This window comes from Microchirus variegatus (genome assembly GCF_963457635.1).
Source record: "Microchirus variegatus genome assembly, chromosome: 7".
In the NCBI taxonomy this organism is placed as follows: domain Eukaryota; kingdom Metazoa; phylum Chordata; class Actinopteri; order Pleuronectiformes; family Soleidae; genus Microchirus; species Microchirus variegatus.
The window spans coordinates 28,890,446-28,915,293 of record NC_139808.1 but is presented as its reverse complement, the minus strand read 5'-3'; the positions used below and the strand labels follow the sequence as shown (position 1 = coordinate 28,915,293).

Here is a 24,848-nt window from a genome sequence, read left to right as displayed (position 1 = left end):
CCTGAACAATTTGAGAGATAACTGTCAGTTTAGTTTATTACTTTTCTTGCAATATTTGCAACTACTAATGCATATCTCCCCATTGATCATTAATGGGCTGTAACACTGACTTAATTTAAATTATCTTTGCCTTCTGTTTTCCATACCCTCTCACCCCCACCACCACCACCAACCCTCCAGGAGTACAAGCGTAAGCAGATAGAGGAGCAGCGGCAAGCCGAGCGGCTCCAGAGGCAGCTCCAGCAGGAGAGAGCCTACCTGGTGTCTCTACAACAGCAGCAGCAGCAGCAGCAGCAGCAGGAGGGAAGGCAAGCGGAGAAGAAACAGCTTTACCACTACAAAGATGTCGTCAATCCTAATGACAAGCCTGCCTGGGCGAAAGAGGCAAGTCTTTACCCTGTGTGTGTGTGTGTGTGTGATCTGGAAATTTTAATTTAATGTCTCATATGGGTAGTATCATTCCACAGGTCTTACGAGAAGCAGCGGGGCTGGAGTCGACAATGTCTGCACATACACTAGCGTTCAAAAGTTTGGGGTCACTTAGAAATGTCCTTATTTTTGAAGGAAAAAACACTTTTTTTTTCAATGAATATAACATTAAATGAGTCATAAAAACACTCATATACATTATTAATGTGGTAAACGACTATTCTAGCTGCAAACGTCTGTTTTTTAATGGAATATGTACATAAGTGTATAGAGGCCCTTTTCCAAATACATTTTGAGAAAAGAAAAAAATAACAAAAAAAAACGTTTTTGAGGAAAAAAATATTTTGAGAAAAAAAATAATCATTTTGAGAAAAAAAAAATTTGAGGGGAAAAAAAGCTACTTTTTTCAATGAATCTAACATTAAATTAATCATAAAAACACTATACATTGCTAATGTGGTCAACCACTATTCTAGCTGCAAACGTTTTTTAATGGAACATAGGTGTATAGAGGCTCATTTCCAGTGTTCTAATGGTACGTTGTGTTTGCTAATGGCATTAGAAGACTATTGGACGATTAGAAAACCCTTGAAAATCAACTCTTTTGATGAATAAAAGTGTGACTTTTAATGGAAAGCACACATAAATTATACAGGTGACCCCAAACTTGTAAACGGTAGTGTACTTGACAATGAATTGATTCTGTGTTGTCCACTCTGTATTTGTTTTTTGGCCTTACCTTCCTCTGACTCTGACTTCTAGGTACCGAAGCAGCAGCAGCAGCAGCAGCAGCAGCAGCATGCTAATGCTAACGTGCCCCAACTGCGACATCACCAGTCGTTCAATCAACCGGCCTCGTCCCCCGGCTCTCAGGGCCAACCCAGAAATCAAGCTCCCAGACGAACACAGTCCCATAGCCAGTCCCATGGTCCTCCGCCCCTCTCGGCCCGACTTAGCAACATATGTGTCCCCGCAGACCTCGGAGAATCCCTAGATCCAGGGCTGAAGCAGGAGATAAGTCAGCAAGTCCGTGAGTTTAGGGCCCAGAGACTGAGTCAGAAGTTCAGTCCACGGCCCTCCCAGAAACACGCTCCTGCTGCAGGGCAAGGGCCCACCAAAGGCCCGACTAAGAGCCACGATGAGCTTTCTAGTCCAGGAAAAACCAACCCATCTAGTCCACTCCCCAACCATAACCCTCTGAGGGCCAGCAGTCACATAGAGAAGAGTAGAGACAGGTTCCTGGGAGCCACCCAGGGGCTAATGTCTTCAGACCTACAGCCCAAGGCCCTTCAATCTCACCCTCAGCCCCCAGGACAAGTCCAGAGATCGCAGTCTGAAGCAAATCAAGTTCCCAACCCTGCTGTGAAATTGGTTAGTGATCATCGTCATTGCAGGCTGCACTCGCTGGCTCTCTGTAGAATAGATGTAGATATAGATATAGAACCCTTTTTCACAAGATTTTGGGGTACGGGGTGAAGCCATCTCTCTCCAGCAGTGGCAACCTCCTTCTGATAACAGCCTCTTGTGCAGGTCTTCTGTGTCTGACCTTTCACATATTTTGCTCTCCAGATTGTTCAAGTGCTTCACTCTCACCCCCACATTACCCTCAAATATCTACAATCTGTCTACTCAGGCTAGAATCTAAAGGAGAGGTGCTCGTATGCATGCTTCAACTAATATTACCCTAATCACTTAACCACAAACCCAGAATGCACCATGGCAAACCCTCTCCTGGACATATCATTGTCCACATCACTGGAGAAAGCCTTCCTTTAGGTTTGTCTCAACCACTCGATCAAATACAATCTCGGTGATGTGGTGATTGGATCATTTTCCCCCTCAATGGATGTCCTTCTGTCTGTCTAACACAATGTCCTTTCTTTAAATAGACACAGCTGTGGTCATAAATAACCTAACGTTCAGTCTGTCTGTCTTAGAAGAGCTTTTTGGGTGGTCGTGTAAAAACAGACCCAGAAGGTTCTTCTTCTGTCGTTGGCTCCTCTCCTGTCTCTCGTAGGTCGGCTGATGCTTTTCGCTAACCTTCTGATCTGATCGTCCACGGATCAAACCGTCCTGAATCATGTTTTTGTTCCTCGACCGTGACCGACTAACAAAGCACTTCTCTGCCACCATAGTTGCCTCATTGTAGACATCGACTCCCGAACCGGTGACTAACAAGGATTTGAGTCGTTCTGAGCCGCGCGGGGTACACAGCCTTACATAACCCTTAGTAGATTTTCAACTCGTGTTCCAAAGGCAAAAGCTATTGATGTTGTGCTCTGTGCCATGACTTAACCCTCCACAGAAAGTTGAGTAGTTAAAAAAAAAAAAAAGGTGAGATTTGGCAAGTGAGGGCATTCCTTGGAGGCCTTCTCTCGCCGCACAGCAGATAATCCTATAATCTGATTACCCTGGCAAGCCGGTAGAGCGTTCCTCACGCACAGATATTCGGCGGGTGCTCGTGTCCCTCGAGTGCCTAAAGTACGGCGACTGTCAAACACAGTTTTCTGTACACGTGTGCATTTTTCTTTGAATCAAATCTGTTGTTTTTGTACAAAACAATGTAGTGCGTTGTAGACCAGTGGTTCTCAAACTGATGTAATTATGTCACGTCTGCTGTGGACTTTTCACAGGAGCCGGATTTAATCCCAATAAGATCATTTGCACCATTTTCCTCACATTATGCTTCAGACTAGTTTAGTGGAATTGGATTTGATTTTAAGGCCTTAAAATGTCTTAAATTCTCCTAAAATCGCATAAAAGATCTTACATACAATTTCAAAAGGTCTTAAAAATCTATTAACGTTACTTTTATTTAAAACGTGCATAAACTTCAGTCTCGCTTTGAAATGTTTCTGTTTTTGAGGATGCGATAACGGAACTACAACACGGAACTAAAGCAGGTCACCTGTGCTGCCCGGGGAGAATTTATCGAGCACCACTAGCTAGCGTGCTGTGCGCGCCACGGTGCGTTACAGCTTAGCATAGCAACGGAGAAAACTTAACGAAAGCCCACAGCTAAGCCGGAATTGCAAGTTCAACAATTTGTGGCTACAATTTTCCTTCATGTCTTTTGTACTTTTTATGCTCCGCGCTCAACGAGCGATGCGGAGCATATAGCATTCGCACCGTTCCGTCTGTCATTCCGTCCGTCCGGACTAAAATGAATACCTTCCTGTGCGCGTACGTCCTTCACATTTTGCAGGATTGTTTGGTGGGTGAATATCTCCAGGCGTTTTTTTCGTTTTGTCCAAAAACCTTTTTTTGAATTTTTCGTGAATTTTTTACGCGTTTCTTTTGCGGGGAAATGTGAGAAATGTGTAAACGGCACTTTACGAGCTTGCCAACACGATAACTTGACAAATATTCGACATATTGATGTCAAACTGGCACTGACCATGCCTCTTACAAGTATCTTGGACAAGTTCGAAGATGGGTGACCTTGACCTACTTTTCAAGGTCACAGCTGCACTTGAAACTTGAAAAATAGCCAAAAACCGGCACTTTTCAACAAATATTTATTGTATTGCTGCCAAACTGGCACTGTGGATGCCTCTTACAAGTATCTTGAATAAGTTCGAAGATGGGTGACCTTGACGTGCTTTCCAAGGTCACAGCTGCACACCACATGTCCAAAGTGGCCTTCATTGCCTATGCACATTTTGCTTTAAAATTGGCATAAAAATGTGGGCGCATGGACTCAGCGCGGAGCATTAGTAGTCGTCGACTATCACCCCTCTAGTTTGCCAGTATGGATTTGAAATTGTCTTGTTTAAAAAAGTCTTAAAAAGTCTTAAATTTGACTTGTTGAGACCCTGGAGTGATGAGGCGACTCTCAGATTTTCCTTCATGTACCACAGTTTGAGAACCATGGTTATAGAGTGACTACAGACCATCAGACGTCCTAACTCGTCGACCTCACGTGGGACACGCGTAGAGGCACATGCGGTATATCGTACATGAGCAGATGGTTCTGGCATCAAAGACGAGGATAATCCAAAACACAGAGGGGTGATTCACATGGAGCCAAATCTTAACAGTGGTGTCCGTCATCACCTCGGATTATGAATTTGTGAAGTCTGGGACGGCGTCTGTGGCGGTGGTTTCCTTCAAAAAAAACTAAACGAGTGCAAAATTGATCACGAGTCGACTCGTCTGAGTTGGATTTATCTTCGATCTGTTGAGTCCTCACCGCAGTTGTTGTCCCTGTGAAAGAAATTTCATTGGAGTCATCGGTGTTGGTTAAATCGTGTCTTTACTTCATGCATGAAGGAGAGAATCTGTCACCGAAGCTGGTCTAAATGTTCTCTGAAGTTGCTTCAGAGAGCTCAAACATATATACAGTCACATCAAAGCAAGTTACAACAAGACAACCCACTTTCTTTATGACCCACACATGTCATCCTGTGCCCCTCATGCCGACCCCTGCTTTTACAATCCATTGTTTGTTCACAGCTTGACTTTTGGTTAATTGTTATCTTTAACAACATCAGAAAGCCTTACACTAAACCCCCCACGGGAATAGAAAAACAATTTATTTCCCACATCCCACAGAGGTGGATGATGTTAAGGCTGTAACCTCGGCGCTTCAGAGTGTGGCGATTGGGTAGATTGTGACCGTGGTGTGTGTGACCCCCGTCGCAGGTGGAGGAGCGATCTAAGCTGAACAGACAGAGTTCGCCGGCGCTGCAGCACAAAGTGTCCAACCGCATCTCTGACCCCTCCCTCCCTCCCCGATCCGAGTCCTTCAGCAGCGGGGGCATGCAGCCTGCCCGCACCCCACCCATTCACCGCCCCGTCGAACCACAGGTGTGTGTGAGAGTGTGTGTGAGTGTGTGTGCACAGTGGGTGTGTTTTGTTGTGACTCAATCAATCGATTAATTAATACAGAAAATCTATTTTTCTCCCTGTGCCTTTAATTCAATACGCAATAAAAGTGCCTTTCTCTCCTCTCTTTCTCTTTCACATTTCTTCTTTAAAAATCTCCAACCACACCTCCTTGAAGGTGATATATACACATATACAGTATGTATATTGTGTATATTGGCGGACCTTGGCTGAGAAAATGATCTATAACTTCCTTTCTGCTTTTCAGCGGTCTACATATTAACGCATCTCCACAGGCTTCATGGTCATCAGAAATGCATTATAATGCATTTCTTACATATAGCACCTTTAATTTCCTACTTTCTTCCTCTGCTGTACTTAAATCCATCTTCTCCTTCTTCTAGTTTGACCATATTTTCTTTCTGAAAACATTCACCTTCTTCTGAATCTCTGTCCTGGCCATGCTCAACCTTTTTCTGAGGTTCTTTCTAAGGTTTGGGGTTTGATTCCCGTCTCCTGCTGGCAGTGTGTGAATGGGTATGAAAGGGTGATAGAAGATGCAGCTTTGAGTGAGGAAAAACACTATAAACACAAAGCATTTATCATCCCTCAGATGGCTCACCTGGTTCCAGTGAAGACCCACTCCAGCTCCATGTCCGGCTCTCAGTCTCTGCAGGACCAGACGGGTTCGGCGCTGAGCGAGGGCGTGAGCGCCGCGTCCCCGAGGCCCGAGATGCCGCGGCAGAACTCGGACCCCACCTCTGACAACCCGGGACCCCAGCTGCGCGCCACCGCCAGGGAGGAACACAGGGACAGAGACCGGGATCGGGACAGGAACGCTTGGCTGAGAGAGGAGGACCTTCCGCCAAAGGTCAGAGAATCATGGACATGGAAATTCCATTAGCATCGCAAACATGTTTTTCTTTTCACCATGTTTCACCATAGCAATTAGACCATGTCAAATTAGACCAGGTTTGACTTGAAGTGTGGTCGCTGCAATTTGCATATCCTGATGTCAAGATAAGGAGTAAGGAACTATGACTTGTTTTTGAAGGGTTGAAATTGCAATTTGAAACATCACAATTATCATGTTGCAAAGGCTGCAGTTTAGAAACAACGCTTATCATAAAGATCTCGTCCTTAAAGTTCCTTAGAGTATAGTACTATAATCTCGTCCTTGGAGGAAAGTAGAGTATAGTAGTACACTCTTGTCCTTAAAGTAAACTATGATACTACTGTACTCTAAGGACAGGAGTATAGTAGTATAGTCTAAGGACGAGAGTATAGTAGTGTAGTCTAAGGACGAGAGTATAGTAGTGTAGTGTAAGGACGAGAGTATAGTCTAAGGACGAGAGTATACTCTAAGGACGAGAGTATAGTAGTGTAGTCTAAGGACGAGAGTATACTCTAAGGACGAGAGTATAGTAGTGTAGTCTAAGGATGAGAGTATAGTAGTACAGGCTAAGGACGCGAGTATAGTAGGACGAGAGTATAGTAGTACAGTCTAAGGAAGCGAGTATAGTAGGACGAGAGTATAGTAGTGTAGTCTAAGGACGAGAGTATAGTAGTGTAGTCTAAGGACGAGAGTATAGTAGTGTAGTCTAAGGACGAGAGTATAGTAGTATGGTCTAAGGACGCGAGTATAGTAGGACGAGAGTATAGTAGTACAGTCTAAGGACGCAAGTATAGTAGGACAAGAGTATAGTAGTACAGTCTAAGGACGAGAGTATAGTAGTGTAGTCTAAGGACGAGAGTATAGTAGTGTAGTCTAAGGACGAGAGTATAGAAGTGTAGTCTAAGGACGAGAGTATAGTAGTGTAGTCTAAGGACGAGAGTATACTCTAAGGACGAGAGTATAGTAGTGTAGTCTAAGGACGAGAGTATAGTAGTACAGGCTAAGGACGCGAGTATAGTAGGACGAGAGTATAGTAGTACAGTCTAAGGAAGCGAGTATAGTAGGACGAGAGTATAGTAGTGTAGTCTAAGGACGAGAGTATAGTAGTGTAGTCTAAGGACGAGAGTATAGTAGTATGGTCTAAGGACGCAAGTATAGTAGGACGAGAGTATAGTAGTACAGTCTAAGGACGTGAGTATAGTAGGACAAGAGTATAGTAGTACAGTCTAAGGACGCGAGTATAGTAGGACAAGAGTATAGTAGTACAGTCTAAGGACGTGAGTATAGTAGGACAAGAGTATAGTAGTACAGGCTAAGGACGTGAGTATAGTAGGACGAGAGAATAGTAGTACAGTCTAAGGACGCGAGTATAGTAGGACGAGAGTATAGTAGTAAAGTCTAAGGACGTGAGTATAGTAGGAATAGAGAATAGTAGTACAGTCTAAGGACGCAAGTATAGTAGTATAGTCTAAGGACGCGGGTATAGTAGTATAGTCTATAGTACTATAGTCTCGTCCTTAGAGTATAGTAGTGTAGTGCGCTACACTACTATACTCTAAGAATGAGAGTATATTACAATACTCTAAGGACGCGAGTACATTAGTATCCTATGGGGTAAGGCACGATGCAAATCTATACCACAAAATAGTTTTGCCCTAATTCTGCACACATTGAGTATTTAATGCAGCTCGTTCAGTGTCATCACGATCGTACAGATATGTTGTTGATAAAATAGCTTTTAACTGCATTTCCAGGTCCCCCAAAGGACCACATCCATCTCCCCAGCTCTCGTCAGGAAGAATTCCCCCAACGGAGGAGTGGGTCTGGGCCCTCGCACAGGTTCACAGCTCATACGGGCCAGGTGAAGCTTATGAAGTCAAACTAACTGAGGACACAGTTTATTGTCTAATTATTGTCTTAAAGCCACCGTTTTTAATGTTTTTTGGTCTCTGTCACAGTAACCCAGACCTGAGACGCTCCGAGCTCTCCTTGGATGCCATGCTGCAAAGAACCTCCTCCAACTCCTCCTCCTCCTCCTCCCCTTCGTCTCAGGGAGGCTCGGTTGAGAGAAGAGGTACGAACGCTCGCATTCATGCCGACAATTAAGAACCAATATAAAAAAAAAAACATGGCCTAAACCCCAAAAACTTTATTTCTCTGATAGGTCAAACCAAGCAGGACTCGTCGTCCCCTCCAGGAGCCAATCAGGAGGCCAAGTCCAAACCGGAGGAGGGTCGTGAATCCTCCAGACCCAGCCGACCTGCTGTGAGTCACACAGCACGTACACTCAATCACTTTCTATCAAAGCAATCTCCTCTCTCCTGGAATCTTCTACAGCTCTCTTATCCTTTTTTCCTTCTTTTCATCTGGTTCTATTTTTCTTTCTTTCTTTCTCTCTGTCCTGTCTTTCTTCAGAGCTATAAGAAAGCCATAGATGAGGTTAGTGACACCCGAGGGCCTCTTCCTTTCACCCTAAGTTTTTCCCCTCTTGAACTACGGCATGGTGGAATTGGTTTGCTTTCACGAAAAAACAAACAAAAACATATTTTTTCCTCCCCCCCCTCCCACCGTTTCTATTTACTTTGAAGCATCAGGGCACCGTAGCGATGGCAGTGCATGTGTGTGTGCTTCTTCACACATACCTATACCTCAGAGGGCGTGGTATGTGGACGATGTATGCATGCATGTGTGGAGCCAAGCACCTGGACAGTCTCTAAATCTCTTTTCCTGTTTTACTGTTGTCACGGTTACTGGGTCAGGAGGAGCTGGTAAGCCCATCGTGTATATATATATATATATATTTATATATAAAACGGTACTTACGTTTGCATGATTTGGCCTGATCCATTGGCTCGGTTTTCACTTGGAGAGGGAGGAGAAAGGAGGTGAAATGATGGATAGAGGAGCAGCAGGTTGATTGTATGCACCTGGATGTTTTCACGGGATGACGCTGACGGTTCGTCTGAACTCTTTGCCCTTCTCTGCTCCCTTCACTCTTGTGTGTGGTTTGGCCTCTTAGTTTTCTGATGACGCCCAAAGTGATTGACTTGTTGTTCTCTCTCCTCCTCTTTCCTTCTTCATAGGACCTAAGTGCTCTGGCTAAAGAACTCCGAGAACTGAGGGTAGAGGAGGGCACCAGACCTCCAGTCAAGGTACTGTGATGAATATAGTACAGAGGAACAAAGAATATCATTATTCTGATCAAAAAATGAAAAAACCCCTGAGCTGGCAGTTCTAACTGAGACATAATTGTGTCAAACTCCAGCACATTAGAACCAGTGAGAGTAATGCAGGTCCATAGCCTGAGGAGCAGCTAACGTGATAATACTCCAGTTTTGTACGTTTGCGAATGAACATTCGTGTCGTATGCGTTCACACCTCTCTCCCTCTAATGAAGGTGACCGACTATTCGTCCTCGAGCGACGAGTCGGAGAGCAGCGACGAGGACGGCGAGACGGTCGGTCACGACGGAACCGTCGCCGTTAGCGACATCCCGCGCATCATGTGAGCTCCTCCCGTCTGTTTTTGCCCATATATACGCTGTTGTTTCCTTCACCGTCCACTTGCATTGACACGTGTGTGTGTGTGTTGCAGGCCAGCAGCAGTGCAGAGCAGCGGCGAGTCTTATGGAGGGCTGACGGAGGACTCCTTGGGAGATGCCTATAATAGCTCCAAGGACAGCACTCAAGTGATGAGAGAGGTACTAAATAAAACACACACCCTTGTAGACGTGATACGTTCCCTTAGCCCCTAATCCTAACCCTAAAACCAGGTTTTAAGCCCCAAAAAAGCCCTTTAAAGATGTTTGGACCAGCCAAAAATGTCCCCACTTTACACTCACATGTCCTAAAACCAAGTATTGATCCTCAAAAAGCCCTTTTAAAGTGCGAGTGCCAAAAATGTCTTCACTTTCCCCCCGAAAATTACTCATTGACACTTTTATTCTGCCACTTATCTTATCCCGTCTCGTGTCGGCACTCCTCAATATCGTGTTTAAAGTGATAGTTCGGAATTTTGGACATAAGACCTATTTTCCAACTCAGCCGGTGTGATGGAGACGTCTGGAGACGTTTTCAAGAAATCTAGTTGCCGAGTTCGCTGATGCTATGGCTAGCGCAAGATACAAGTTAGCATGGCATTAAAAACACTCATACAGACTCCACGGTGCACCTGAGGCAAATCGATTGTAACGGCAGACTATCAATGTACATATCTGTGTTGATAGAATGTTTGAAATAAAACCAACCTTGCAAATTGAAGGATTTATGTCTCAGCAGCAGCAGCAGCGCGTCATTCTTCCGGCAGCGGAATCAGTCAGCCGCTAGTATAGTGCTGAGAAAGTAGTCCCTCAAAAATCCATGCGACGTTAGTTTTGTTTCAAATATTATTCTATCAACACAGATATGTACATCGATAGTCTGCCGTTACAATCAATTTGAGTCGGTGTGAGTGTTTTTAATGCCATGCTAACTTGTATCATTGACTTGTGCTAGCCATAGCATCAGCGAACTCGGCAACTAGAAGAACTGAATGAAATTTCTTGAAAACGTCTCCAGATGTCTCCATCACACCGGCTGAGTTGGAAAAAAGGTCTTATTTCCAAAATTCCGAACTATCCCTTTAATTTTCTCGTTCCGTGTCAGGCAGAAGAGAGGAGGCGAGGAGGCCACGCGGAGAGCAACGGCTTCGGAAACCACGGCAACCTCCCTGACCTGGTGCAGCAGAGCCACTCCCCCTCGGCCACACCCACCAGCGCCCTGCAGGAACTCAGCGACATGGCAGAGGTCAGACATGCATGTTTAACTCTCTCAAGACAGACGTTTTTTAGTGTTTGAGACGCACAGCATTCACACAACGCTATTTCTGTTCTTACAGTTTGGTATTAGTGGCTCGAAAGCGTCCTTTACCCCGTTTGTCGATCCACGCGTCTATCAAACGTCCCCAAGCGAAGATGACGATGACAACTCGGCGGCAGGTATGTTGTTTCACTGACGTTATTTCACTAAAATACCCGTATGTACGTCGATTTTTCACGTCTCTCTCTCTTCCGCGGCGCCGCAGCCATGTTTGCAAACGAGCTGCTGCTGCAGGAGCAGGCCAGACTCAACGAGGCCAGAAAGATCTCTGTGGTCAACGTGAACCCCACCAACATCAGACCCCACAGTGACACGCCGGAGATCCGCAAGTACAAGAAGCGCTTCAACTCTGAGATCCTGTGCGCCGCACTCTGGGGTAAGAGGGAGAAAACTTTAATCTTCCCACAACGATAGAAAAACTCCCCTAAATGTCGCTATAATCTTCTTTTTTTGTGTGTGTTTAGGTGTCAACTTATTGGTCGGGACAGAGAACGGGTTGATGCTGCTCGACCGAAGTGGACAAGGAAAAGTGTACAACCTCATCACCAGGCGCCGCTTCCTGCAGATGGATGTGCTGGAGGGTCTCAATGTGTTGGTCACAATATCTGGTAGGTTTCACGCCACGTTACTGCCGTTTCAGGCTCAAGGGACAGTTTGAGAAGTGATTTAAAGGTGTCTAAAATCACCACGTGTGAATGAAAGACTCATCCAATGGTGACCTGGCCTTCTCAGTTGGAATAACTTACCTGACGGAGCTCATTATCCTCTTCTAAATCCCTTTTACGGGACTTTTATCATGAATTTGATTAGCGTTTTACTGCTTTATTACGTTGTGATCGCCGTCTGCTTTTGTTTGCCCTTTATTACACGACATTTAAAGGACTTTGTAACTGTATATATAAAGTTTATTGAAGCTTTTTTAAACAAACATTTAGAGTCTGTTATATTGAAGTCTAATTTCTCACTGCGGCCATATATTCTGCTGATGTTTACAGTTTACAGCTGAATAGGTTTTTCATTTGTTTTGACAATTAAAATGTTCTTTTCAAAGTTTCTTTTTTTCTCCTTCCTCTCAGGGAAAAAGAACAAGTTGCGCGTCTACTACTTGTCCTGGCTGAGAAACAGAATATTACACAACGACCCCGAGGTGGAGAAGAAGCAGGGCTGGATTACAGTAGGGGAGCTGGAGGGCTGTGTGCATTATAAAGTCGGTAAGGATCGTTTTGTTATGTGTGTTTGTTGTTGTTGTTAAGGAACTTTTTTCTGCCACCGACCTCGAAACGTGGTCCTAATTTCTTGAGCAACTGGGGGTGAAGTGTAGGGCTGAGATTTGAGCTGTGGTTAGGTTAAGATTAAGATTAGGTGTAGGCATTAATTGGTAAGGGTTAAGGTTAGAGCTAACACTTGGCTTAGGCTAATGCGGCCAGTGCTTATCTCTCTGTCTTCTGTAGCACGTAGCAACTGGGGGCTAGTTCTTCTAAATCCTGGATGTGATGTTAGTCCATCAGCACAGAGCCCTATTGGTTCCATTTGTCACATCTTTGGGTATGGCATGTTCTAAAGAGCACCCAAAACATAAGGAAAACTAACTTTTACCCAGAATTAAGCTAACTATCTTAGCTAATTATTCTAACATATGGGTTTTTCACAGTAAATGCGAGTGATTTTAATCAAGATGGCGACAAGGATGGTTCATATCAGTCGATTTCAATAGTTATTGTGATAAATCCTCCTGAGTAAAGATGTAACCGTTCACCTTTTATATCAATGAAATGTTATGTTTATTCAAATTATCATTAATTTCCGTGTGTTTCTTTTCCAGTGAAATACGAGAGGATCAAGTTTCTGGTCATTGCTCAGAAGAACGCTGTGGAAATCTACGCCTGGGCTCCCAAACCCTACCACAAGTTTATGGCTTTCAAGGTTTGGACGTAGACCCTGAACTCTTGCACTCGCTTCGTTGTTCATTGACTTCTCTCTTTTCGTCCTAACTTCACGTCTGAAATCACTCATCATCACTTTTTTCCTCCAGTCCTTCACTGAGCTGCAGCACCGTCCTCAGCTCGTCGACTTGACGGTGGAGGAAGGTCAGAGGTTAAAGGTCATCTACGGCTCCAGCGTGGGCTTCCATGTCGTTGACGTGGACTCGGGCAACCCTTACGACATCTACATCCCCTCACATGTAAGTGTGTGTATCGTCAGTGAGTTGTGTATTATGGAATAATGAAAATAAAACGCAAAAAGATATTAATACAACAAAGTGGATAATCAAAAGACAACCTGGGATCTTATCAGAAAAGGACGATCACGGCCAGATTGCCCAAAGTACTTAAAATCTGATCACAAAAACCACATGTTTTTTAAAGAACATGCATGTCCACAGTCTTCAAAAGTTTTTTTTCCTCATTGATGCCCAGGCTTTAAGCTAGGATTTTTTTTAGAGGGTGTCCCCCCTTGCCCCTTTTTTTTTTGCGCACCGCCACTGCTGACTCTGCTCTTCACTCTCCTGCATTGTGCGCCGCTGTACGCGGATCATTCGCATCCAACGCAGAATGGATGGATGGATTTCTCCATGCGCAGTTGTATCCACACGTCCATATAATATGACACATACATAATGATCTTTATGACGAGGATCGAGTACAGTCGCGATGAAATGCAGCGGATCCAAGTAGATCTTAGAAAAATGTGTTGACAGATTCTGAAGAGCGCACTTTTTATTGTTTTCACTCCGTGGTCTAATTCTTTCTTTAGAAGAGGCGCGGGTAAAGACAGGCGCGTGCTGGCCGTAGTTTTTGCAACCAGCATGCGCCTGTCTATACCCGCGCGTCATCACAACATCGTTTCGGTGGTTACCGGGGGAAAAATAGGGCGTCTTTAGGGCGTCCTGCCTGAAAGTAGGGCGTCTAATTTCTTATTATTTTCAGTACAGGGCGTCCCCAGGACACCCGGACGCCCTGCTGGCTAAAAGCCTGTTGATGCCACAAATTGCTCGCTTATACCCAAACGCATGAATGTAAACGAGTGAATACAAAATGTGAGGGCACGAGATTGCGCCAAACATCCACACACACACACACACACACACACACACACACACACACACGTGTCAATATAATGAAAGAATATTCATGAGCGTTGTTTTCACCTTTCATTTTTATTGCTTCCGCTCTCTCCTTCGCAGATAAAGGTGAAGTCCTGCCGTCCACCGCGATAATGAATAAATAAATGAGCCTGAAGTGCAGACAGAGGTGTTCCTGTGTCAATGTGGATCATCCTTGTGGCCTAAAACGAGTTTAATGAGTCATTAGCTGTGCTCGTCATATGGTAGCGTAGTCGTGGTCTCGTGCAAAGACTTGTAATGCTCTTTCTGTTCATTAACGCTGTAGAAAAGCACTAACATTAGTCCTTTTTTGCTATTTATATGGAGGAAAAAAGTCTTCTCAGATAACAGTTTAAACCTTTTCATGCTCCTTACGTTTGGCAGCAGAGTCGGTGTTTTCCAAACTGCTCTTTAGAGGATTAAACACACACTAATATGCTGTAGTCTGGTCCAATAACGCCACAGTCAGCCAGATTGTGTAGCAGTGGTTAAGACCAGCAATGTTTTAATCTAATGTGCGCCATGCATGACACTTATTGAGATTAGATTTTCAAAAATGTGTTTTGCTTCGTTAGATCCAGAGTCAGGTGACGCCCCACGCCATCGTGGTGCTGCCCAAGACCGATGGGATGGAGATGCTGCTGTGCTACGAGGACGAGGGCGTCTACGTCAACACCTACGGGCGAATCACAAAGGACGTGGTGCTTCAGTGGGGAGAGATGCCGACCTCTGTTGGTACGGCCCCATCCTTTTGTATTTGTACATATATATGTATGTATCGATCACTTACTTGTGTCTACTGTCTCCCCCCCAACAGCCTACATTCATTCCAACCAGATTATGGGCTGGGGTGAGAAAGCCATCGAGATCCGCTCCGTTGAGACGGGTCATCTGGACGGAGTCTTTATGCACAAAAGAGCTCAGAGACTGAAGTTCCTTTGTGAGCGGAACGACAAGGTAGGGACACTTTTAATCTTGTAACCTTAATCTTTTCTCATATATTTGACACTTTTAATCTCGTAAAGCTGCGACTTTATTTCCTCATATATTTGACACTTAATCTCGTAAATTTGCAACTTTATTTTCTCGTATATTTGCCACTTTTAATCTCGTAAATCTCTTCTCTCGACAGGTATTCTTTGCGTCGGTGCGATCGGGAGGTAGCAGCCAAGTTTTCTTCATGACACTCAACAGAAGCTCTATGATGAACTGGTGATGGCTCCTCCCACTCACTCACTGGCCCCTCCCCCTCGCTGCCTCACTCACCTCGGCCCCACCCACATCAAGTCACTTCACGTAACACAACAAAAACGAACCCTGACGACTCCCACCAGAGGCCGCTGTGAGTGAACTGTTTTAACACGGGAGAGACCAAAAAAATCACGTGAGGAAAAACAACAACAACAGATGCTAAACGATGAAGAGGCGTGTCCCCAGCAGATGATGATGATGATGATGATGATGATGACGTCGGGTCGTGCAGAAGCCATCGATACACGAGTGACTGGCAACCCGGTGCCACGAACTCTCCAAACATTCTCTTTCTGTGTGTGTAACTCGTTTTAGTCTCTCTGCAAACGGACCAGTGCATTCCACGGATGTTGAAAAACACTTCCTGTCTTGCTCCCTTCCTTCCTGTTTCGATCTCGTCACTTCCTGTTTCGATCTTGTCAGCAGATCGATGTGGGCTCGTTCCTCGAGAGCGAGAGAGAGAGATTTAATATCAGTTTAAATCATTTTCCGCGTCGGCAGATTGATTTCCCCCCCCTCTCCTCTTCTTCCTGTCACTCCCCTTCCTCCTCCTGCGCCTCCTCGGGTTGTGATTTAGTGTTCGATTGCGTTTTTTTGCTAATAGAGCTGCGCGGTGAGACTCGTAGGCAGGTAGACATAGTATGCAAAGACGATGTCCGTGTCCCTTTAATATGAAACCACTAAATCCACTCGGTGTTTTCTCTCTCCGTCATCACCCCCCCCCCCTCTCTGAAGGTGCTGCATCAGGTATACTGTAACATTAAAATGAACAATGCGCACGTTATTGTGTTCATTCTTCTTCTTCTTCTTCTCTTTTTCTTTCCCTGCCCCCCCCGTGTAGCAGTCAGTTTAGTCTTCACCGGAGCTTTGCTGAATCGTACAGCACATGTCTGGAAAATCAGGAGTGTGTGTGTGTTTGAATGTGTGTGTGTGTGTGTGTGTGTTTACGAGCAGAATCATGGGATTATCTTCATTACGTTTCAAAATGGCCGAAGTTAGCGGGTGATTCTTAACGCAACGATGTTCGCGACGGGAACATCGGTTTCGGGATGTGTGTGTGTGTGTGTGTGGTCCTCCTCACTGTGTGTGTGTGTGCGGTGCCAAGCGTATGACGTAATGACTAAAACCAGGCCACCGCTCATTTTTATATACATATATATATATATATATATTAGTTTACACTGTATTTTTTGTTGTTGTTGTTGTTATCGTCTTCAACCGTAACACGTGTGCAACATTAACGACCTTTTTACGACTCGATTTATGACAAAAGAGTTCCATTTCCTCCCGAGAAGTAATTTAGTACAAGTTCAATTGTTATTATTATTAATTCGTGTTGTTATTGTTTTCAGAAGAGAATCATCGGCGTACTTTTTTTATTTTTTTTGCACAGTAGCGGTTTCGGCGATCTCTTTAGGGGCGGGGTGGGGGGCGGGGCTAACATTTAGCAATAACGAACCAAGCTGAAGAAACCACCAGTCTTCCCTGTGTGTGTGTGTGTGTGTGAGAATACTGAGCATAACATGTGAACCATGTGGTCGTTACACTGAGAAAACACCCACTGTATTCTTGATTTTTATTTTTATTTTATTTTATTTTATTTTTCAAAGCACATTACTAATGTTCCTGTTTTGGGGATTGATTTGTTTTGTAACAGAGATGCTGTACGAAGAGAGAAATAAATGAAACTAGAGCATTTATTTGTTGTGTTTTCTTGACACAAAAACGACACCGTGCTGCTGGTTTGTGTGTTTTTTTACCCCCTTTTTTTGTGTGTTTTTTTTGCACCCGTGCACATTGTGTATCAGCGTCGACCCTCAGACTTTGTCCACCCCCTGTTGATCATTAACTGTGTGTGTGTGACAGATAGAGAGCACCATTAATCGTATCAAAGTACACTAACCCTGAAATCTTTCTGTGTTATTTTCTGTTAAATTAGACAAAATGTGTTTCCGTGCAAAGGAGGAGTAAGACTTGTGTTGCATGTAGTTTTCTCCTGCTGTTTTTGTGCGTCTGTTTGTGTGTGTGTGTGTCCGTGTGCGTGTGGTCATGCATGTGTCGGTCGATTAGCGAGTGGACAAAGCGTGATTGAGCTCACGGCTTCATTGATCATTAGCCTCCTCTGGCTGTGTGTGTCTGTGTCTCTCTGGACCGGTCATGGAGTCTGCAAAGGTAAGAACAATCCTCTTGATATTTTCAATTTATGTGACATGTGTATGTATGTATATAAAATAATAATTAAGCTGTGAGAGATGCTTTTAGTCTTAGTCTTATCTGCATGCACTCACTATAACATATATGTATATATATGAATGTATTGATGATGTACTGTAGCCTTTTCTGCACCTTTCATTTGTGACGACTAAGTTATGGGTGAATGTTATAACAGTTTTGACTTTTTGTTTTTAAAAACAAGTTAGTTTTAAGTAGTTTTAAGAGCACTTTTGCAACTTTTTTTTTTTTTTTTTTTTTTTTAAATGCTTAGTTTGACTTTTCTGTAATATGTGATGTTTGCCAGGTCATAATAATAAGTACTCTGTGTCACAAAAACCAGGAGAAAGATGCCTAAGTGTATTTGGAAGATGATGAGCAGTCTACAGGAAATTAGCCTGAAGTGCAAAATGAGTGTTGAATGCAGTTAGTGTGCAGAAAATATAGCCAACAGTTATAAATAATAATAATAATAATAATAATAATAAGTGAAGGTGATTGGACTAAAACTCTAGGACAAGTTTGTTCAAATGCCATTGGTGCGAAATCGCCGAAATTGCCTCCAAGTTGGCGTTCAATCCAAGATGGCGGCTTTCGGGTTTTACTGACTTTTTTGACCGCCCTGACCTAATAAACCCGTGCGCTGAGTTCCGTTCACGTACGATCAACTTGGTGCACATTCCCCCCCCAGAAACCGCAGAGTTTTTGGGGCACGGGTAAGGCCTCATAGCCCCGCTTAAACACCTGTTGTGCACATAATATGTGCGTGATTATTCAAGCACCTAAAGTAATATTAGCGTGAACCTCCTCACTCCTCACCTTTGACCTTCTGCAGCAGTTGACGGGCACTCTGGCCGTGGCCGTGTTCACAGCAGCTCTGGGCTCCCTGCAGTACGGCTACAGCCTCGGCGTCATCAACGCGCCACAGAAGGTAAACTCTACTGGTCGTGATGTCGTATATATGTATGTGTATATGTATGTTTGTATGTATGTATGTATGTATATGTGTATATGTTTGTATATCTGTATACATGTGTGTATATATATATATATATATATATATATATGTGTGTATACATATACTATGTATTTGTGTATATAAATGTATGTATACATTTGTGTGTATACACGTGTATATATATACATACATGTGTGTGTATATATATATATATATACACGTGTATATATGTATGTATGTATATATGTATGTATATATATGTGTGTATATATGTATATATATGTGTGTATATATGTATGTATATATATGTGTGTATATATGTATGTATATATGTGTATGTATATATGTGTATGTATGTATATATGTGTATATATGTATATATATATATGTGTGTATATATGAATATGTATGTATATATATATGTGTATATGTATGTATGTGTATATATATATGTATGTATGTGCATATATATATGTATATGTATGTATGTATGTATATATATATACGTATGTATGTGTATATATGTATATGTATGTATGTGTATATGTATATGTATGTATTTGTATATATATATATATATATATGTATACACACACATATATATATGCCTGAGATAGAGTCACTTTCCCATAGACTTCCATACAAATGAAGTTCTTTTTTTTTGCATCTCACTAATGGTTGTTCAGCATATTCTTCACATCCTGATTTGCTTCACTGGCAAAATTGCATTATCCATGTTGTTTAATCTTTGCTCTTTGACTGTGACACATGGCTCTGCTCTCTGCATGCTGATATATAGCTTCACTCCACACCATTGACATTTCATCACAATGGTGTCATTTGCAGCTACTGGTTTTCCCCCTGTGTCTCAGTGTTCAGTGAAGCCTGGTATCTTTGTCGCAGGTGATTGAAAAGCATTATGGCCGCTCCCTGGGCGTCTGGACGGAGACGTCCGCTGTCCCTGTGGACAACAGCACAGGTGGGGAAGACCTGCCTGAGGTGGGGCAACATCCCACCGTGGTCATGTACTGGTCGCTGTCCGTGGCCATCTTCTCCATTGGCGGCGTCCTCTCTTCCTTTCTGGTGGGCTTTGTTGGAGACCTGAAAGGAAGGTGAGGAAAATGAGATGAGATGGGAGGCAAATGTGAGTGGCATCACTGCTTTTCCTGACCTGCGTCCTGCGTTTCTATGCGTCTCTTTGTGACGTGCAGGGTGAAAGGCATGTTGATGGTCAACGTTCTGGCAGTGGCTGCTGGACTGCTGATGGGGCTGTGCCGAATATGGAAACCTCACATCATGGTCATCTCAGGCCGCGCCGTCATGGGCTTTTACTGCGGTACGGTAAAGTGCATCTTATTGCTTCAGATCAGGGGTGTCAAAGTCATTTGGGCCACATCAGCATAATGGTTACCCTCAAAGGGCCAAATGTAACTAAATGTCACCAAATATAATGTAAAATAAAGGTAACTTCTCCGTAACATATTGATAAATAACTTTCTGTATTTATAACTTATTTCACTCATCGCATGATGCACACACAATGATACACTGACCTATCTAGCGGTGGTGCCGACACTTTGCGGGTACACTCTTAGAAATAAGGGTTCCTGGAACCATTTGCTTCCCTTTCCCCAAGAAAGGGTTTTTCAAGGGTTCTTGGTAACACTAATGGTTCCAGTAAGAACCATTTTGATCCAGAGAACCCTTTAAAACCCCTTTCCTGAATAAAGGGTTTTAAAAGGGTTCTTGGTGGAACCCTGCAAAAGGGTTCTCCTATGAGGACAAGCCAAAGAACCTTATATGGTTCTACTTAGCACTTTTATTTCTAAGAGTGTGACGCAATCGCCATGCATTGTGGGAAATGTAGTTCATGGTCAACGCACGTCTTAAAGCAGCATAGAACTATTTTAACACAATTAAGACCAATTAATCACTCACGGGCCACATAAAATGACGTGGCGGGCCACATCTGGCCCCCGGGCCTTGAGTTTGACACATGTGCTTTAGATATATATATGTACATATGTGTATATACAGTATATGTGTGTGTGTTTCAGGCTTGACATCTGGACTCGTGCCGATGTACATCGGAGAGATCGCACCCAAGGCTTACAGAGGGGCTCTGGGAACGTTGCACCAGCTGGCGATCGTCGTCGGCATCTTAATCAGCCAGGTGAGGCTTTAACAACAACAACAACAGGCCCCTTAAAAAAAACATTATCGCTTAAAGTGTTGCGTTTGCCTTGCGTTTGCAGGTGATCGGCTTGGACTTTGTGCTCGGTAACGATGACATGTGGCCGCTGCTGCTCGGTCTATCCGGAGCTCCGGCAGTGCTGCAGTCCGTTCTGCTGCCCTTTTGTCCCGAGAGCCCACGCTACCTTCTCATTGTGCTGGGCGAGGAGGAACAGGCTCGCAACAGTAAGGATTACACTTATTTTATTAGACTACGCAGACGTAGAGACACATAGAGACAAACAACCTTTAGAGTGTCCAATTTACCTCGTCCCCAATCCATATATTGCATGGTTGCATTTGGACTGTGAGAAAACCCGGAGAAAACCCACGAAAGGCCCTTAGTGGTTCCGACCGGGTCCCAAACCTTGCTGCAAAGGCAAGAGCGCAAACCAACCACTACACCAACCGTGTGGTCCTGTACTATGCAGTATATAAACGGTATATAAATACAGCTAAAGTACTGCTTACTTTTTTGTTTGGGCTGCGCAAACACCACTTCCAATCCGATCCGATCCCTGAATTTGGATATCTGCCGATACCGATACTATTCCGATATCCTGTTTGCTTTAATATTATTATTATCATCATCATTATTGTTGATTTTATATAAGGCTTTGACGGCTAGGATTACGTCGGCTGCAGAGGACGTGCTCGTCTGCTAGCTGGCTGTAAACTGTGGAATGGATTCCCCGAACGGATCGTGCAGCATTACTCCGCGCCTCATTGAGACACGCCTCCGTACAGGAAAGCCATTCCAGGTTGTTTTGAAGCCAGCTAGCAGAGCGGTCAGGGAATCACTCGTGGAGACGTTTCAGCAGACGGATCGGATCGGACATCTCTACAGTTGGATCGGATATTTCCAATCCGTCAATTACGTCTTTATCGGAACCCGATACCGATACTGGATCGGATCGGCCCCATCCCGAGTACACTAGGTTGAAGATATGTCGTTAAAGTCTTTTGATTGTTGTGTCTTTGCAGGTCTGCGTCGTCTTAAAGGGCCGTGTGACGCCACTGCCGATCTCGAGGAAATGCAGAGAGAGAAAGAAGAGGCGGACAAGGAGCCCAGGGTCTCCATCCTGTCTTTGGTAGGTCGACAGATGTTGAAGTCGTACACGACCGTCAGTTTATCGCCGACAGCGACAGATGTGCCGTATGTGCGTTGATGTGCTTTAGAAATCCACTCAAGACGAATGACGAGGCTCTTGTGTTCTTTATTCCCGTGGAGATCCGCTCCTCTGCTTACAGACAGCAGCTGTTTGTTGCCCTCATGATGCATCTCTCTCAACAGCTGTCCGGCATCAACGCAGTGAGTCCATTCACAGATGATTTCCCCCGTTAGTTCAACTCCTTTTTTCTCTTTACTTTTCCTGGTTGACTCTTTTTTTTTTTTGTTCTGCCTTCAAGATATTTTACTACTCTACGGCCATCTTCACTCAGGCGGGCATCAGTCAGCCTGTCTATGCCACTATAGGAGTTGGGGTCATCAATACAGTTTTCACTATGGTGTCTGTGAGAAGCTACACACTCTTACACACACACACACGCATGCACACACACGTACGTACCACTAAACTGTTCCCTGTGTGTTGTAGGTTGCACTTGTGGATAAAGCTGGCAGACGTTCCCTGACTCTGGTCGGTCTGTCAGGAATGTGCTGCTGTGCCATCGCCATGACGGTGGGCCTCGCTTTCCAGGTTCGTTCAAACTGGTGTCGGAGCATGAGCATTCTGACCTGAGCTTCACTTTTTCATCTTTAAACTAATTTTTCAGCTTTGCTCTGTTTGACAGAACATTCTTACGGTAGAGAATATTAGGGCCACGTGTAAAATAATATATATTTTTTAAATTTAAAGAACTCTAAGGTGAGAATTCCGAGAAAAGAGGTCAGAATACTGAGGAAAAAGTCAGAATTCTCACTTTAATCTCGATATTCTGAGAAAAAAAAGTTAGAATTTGTAGAAAAGACAGAATTCCGACTTAAATCTCAGAATTCTGAGGAAAAAAAGTCGGAATCCTGAGAAAAAAAAATCTGAATATGAGATTAATCTAAGAATTACTAGAAAAAAGTCAGGAATCCTAGAAAAAAGTTGGAATCCTGAGAAAAAAATATCTGAATTCTGACTTTAATCTCAGAATTCCGAGAGAAAAGTCAGAATTCCTAGAAAAAAAAAATCTGAATATGAGATTCATCTCAGAATTCCGAGAGAAAATTCAGTCTTCCTAGGAAAAAAAAATCAGAATTCTTAGGAAGAAAAATCTGAATAACGATTTTAATCTCAGAATGTCTAGAAAAAAGTCAGGATTCCTAGAAAAAAGTTGGAATCCTGAGAAAAAAATATCTGAATTCTGACTTTAATCTCAGAATTCCGAGAGAAAAATCAGAATTCTGAGGAAAAAAAATCCGAAGTCCGACTTTAATCTCAGAATTCCTAGAAAAAATAGGCAGAAACGTCAGAAAAAATATCGGAATTCTGACTTTAATCTCAGAATTCATGCTGTTTTATTTAAAAAAAATATATTTTTTTACATGTGGAGCTAATACTTTTCCGTATAGTCCAAATGTTTTGTTGAGAAAATTCATATTCATCACATCACCATAAAGTCATCTGACTAATCTCAGAATTCTGATTTATTACAGCATGAGTTCCGAGATTAAAGTCAGAATTCTGACTAATCTACTTCTGACTAACTAGTGATTCATGTTTTTTGGTTTGACCCGGATGACTCCTCCTTACAGAGTCAGTTCTCCTGGATGAGCTACGTCAGCATGTCGGCCATCTTCCTCTTCGTGGCTTTCTTTGAAATCGGTCCTGGTCCAATCCCTTGGTTCATCGTGGCAGAGCTGTTCAGTCAGGGCCCTCGGCCTGCAGCTATCGCCCTGGCTGGCTGCTGCAACTGGACCAGCAACTTCATTGTCGGCATGACCTTCTCTTATATTCAGGTAAGCAGTGCTCACACACACACACACACAGTATCACACAAACTGGCCGTGCTGACTTGCCTTTGCGTGTTGTTGTTTTTTTTCCAGGTTTGGCTGGGCTGTTACGTCTTCATCCTTTTTGCAGCGCTGCTGCTCGGCTTCACTGTGTTCACTTACCTCCGAGTGCCCGAGACCAAAGGGAAAACGTTTGAGGAGATCGCCGCCATCTTCCAGAAGGGACGCAAGGAGCTGCCGGCGAGTCCCAAAGACATTGGTGAAATGCAGCAGCTCAAAACGTCCACGGACGCCTAAATATGACGGCCGCACGCGTGTGTGGCGGCTCGTCTTCTGTCAGTATTTTCAGATGTGAGTGTTTATCGTGACAGTGTTATGAGAGCTACGGTGCACAGGATCAACTGTAAGTGTTGGAGGGTGGGGGTTCTCTCCCACTGTGTTTAAAAGACGGTGAGGTCGTGGGCCATGTTTTTACATGGGGGGGGGCCGCATATGGCCCGCAGGCCGCCAGTTTGACACCTGTGGTTTACACCAATAACATTTTGTTTTACAGAATCCTGCAGGACGGAGGTCAAACAAGGCCCGGGGAAAGGTTGTCATAATAATGGCATTTTAATTTAAACTTTTTTCGTTGTTGTTTTTCAATGTGTTTTTTTTTTTTTTTTTATGCAATAAACCCGAAAGTGAATATTATGTCCACTTCCACATGTTCTCTGGTTTTCTCTGGAAATGTTTTAATCCGTTTCATAGGCTTAACTCAAGTTAAAGGTGTTGATTTTGCCAACGTCGCTAAAATAATTTTCGTTCTGAGCAAATTGGTGATTTCATCAGCTGACCTGGTTGCAGGTTGTCCTATGTCCGCTGGGATTGGCACCAGCAACCGCAACCCTCATGTGGAGATGGATGAGCATCATCAAAAGGAAGATAAACGTGTCATATCAGGGATATGAATGTGAAAAGATAAATTATGATCTAAAAGTTAAAGGTGCATTATGTAATAAATTTAAAGCAACTGGTCATAAAATCCTCCTAATATGTCACAGAGACTCAGGAATAAACAGTACAGCCAAAATATTTGCATTAAAAATAAGTTTTGGCGTCATGTTGCGCCACCTACTGCCGTCTACCAATCATTGCAGTCAGTA

The 24,848-nt window shown here is 43.6% G+C and overlaps 2 protein-coding genes across 4 annotated transcripts in view; both read left to right on the top strand.

Moving 5' to 3' along the window:
* Positions 1-15,326, top strand: part of tnika (TRAF2 and NCK interacting kinase a) — a gene marked incomplete at both ends in the record, with an annotated part of 50,119 nt that extends 34,793 nt beyond the window's left edge. Inside the window, 20 exons of one of the 3 annotated variants that reach the window (XM_083892808.1) lie at positions 181-384; positions 5,074-5,238; positions 5,870-6,127; positions 7,906-8,012; positions 8,110-8,225; positions 8,316-8,416; positions 8,567-8,590; positions 9,235-9,303; positions 9,549-9,655; positions 9,746-9,851; positions 10,795-10,935; positions 11,027-11,126; positions 11,213-11,383; positions 11,472-11,615; positions 12,084-12,218; positions 12,830-12,930; positions 13,040-13,189; positions 14,686-14,845; positions 14,928-15,067; positions 15,243-15,326. In XM_083892808.1, coding sequence (XP_083748934.1) covers positions 181-384; positions 5,074-5,238; positions 5,870-6,127; positions 7,906-8,012; positions 8,110-8,225; positions 8,316-8,416; positions 8,567-8,590; positions 9,235-9,303; positions 9,549-9,655; positions 9,746-9,851; positions 10,795-10,935; positions 11,027-11,126; positions 11,213-11,383; positions 11,472-11,615; positions 12,084-12,218; positions 12,830-12,930; positions 13,040-13,189; positions 14,686-14,845; positions 14,928-15,067; positions 15,243-15,326 — 2,583 coding nt within the window. Of the gene's footprint in view, positions 1-180; positions 385-5,073; positions 5,239-5,869; positions 6,128-7,905; positions 8,013-8,109; positions 8,226-8,315; positions 8,417-8,566; positions 8,591-9,234; positions 9,304-9,548; positions 9,656-9,745; positions 9,852-10,794; positions 10,936-11,026; positions 11,127-11,212; positions 11,384-11,471; positions 11,616-12,083; positions 12,219-12,829; positions 12,931-13,039; positions 13,196-14,685; positions 14,846-14,927; positions 15,068-15,242 lie in introns of all 3 variants that reach the window. The other 2 variants (XM_083892807.1, XM_083892809.1) reach the window with 2 other exon arrangements.
* A 2,192-nt stretch (positions 15,327-17,518) lies between these two features.
* slc2a2 (solute carrier family 2 member 2) lies at positions 17,519-24,000 on the top strand (the record flags this gene model as incomplete). Its single annotated transcript, XM_083892038.1, has 12 exons — positions 17,519-17,533; positions 18,408-18,503; positions 19,434-19,642; positions 19,742-19,866; positions 20,588-20,703; positions 20,786-20,948; positions 21,747-21,853; positions 21,994-22,074; positions 22,173-22,277; positions 22,361-22,462; positions 23,506-23,709; positions 23,797-24,000. 12 exons carry the CDS (start codon positions 17,519-17,521, stop codon positions 23,998-24,000), a joined length of 1,527 nt encoding a protein of 508 aa, XP_083748164.1.
* Between the last annotated feature and the right edge of the window lie 848 nt (positions 24,001-24,848).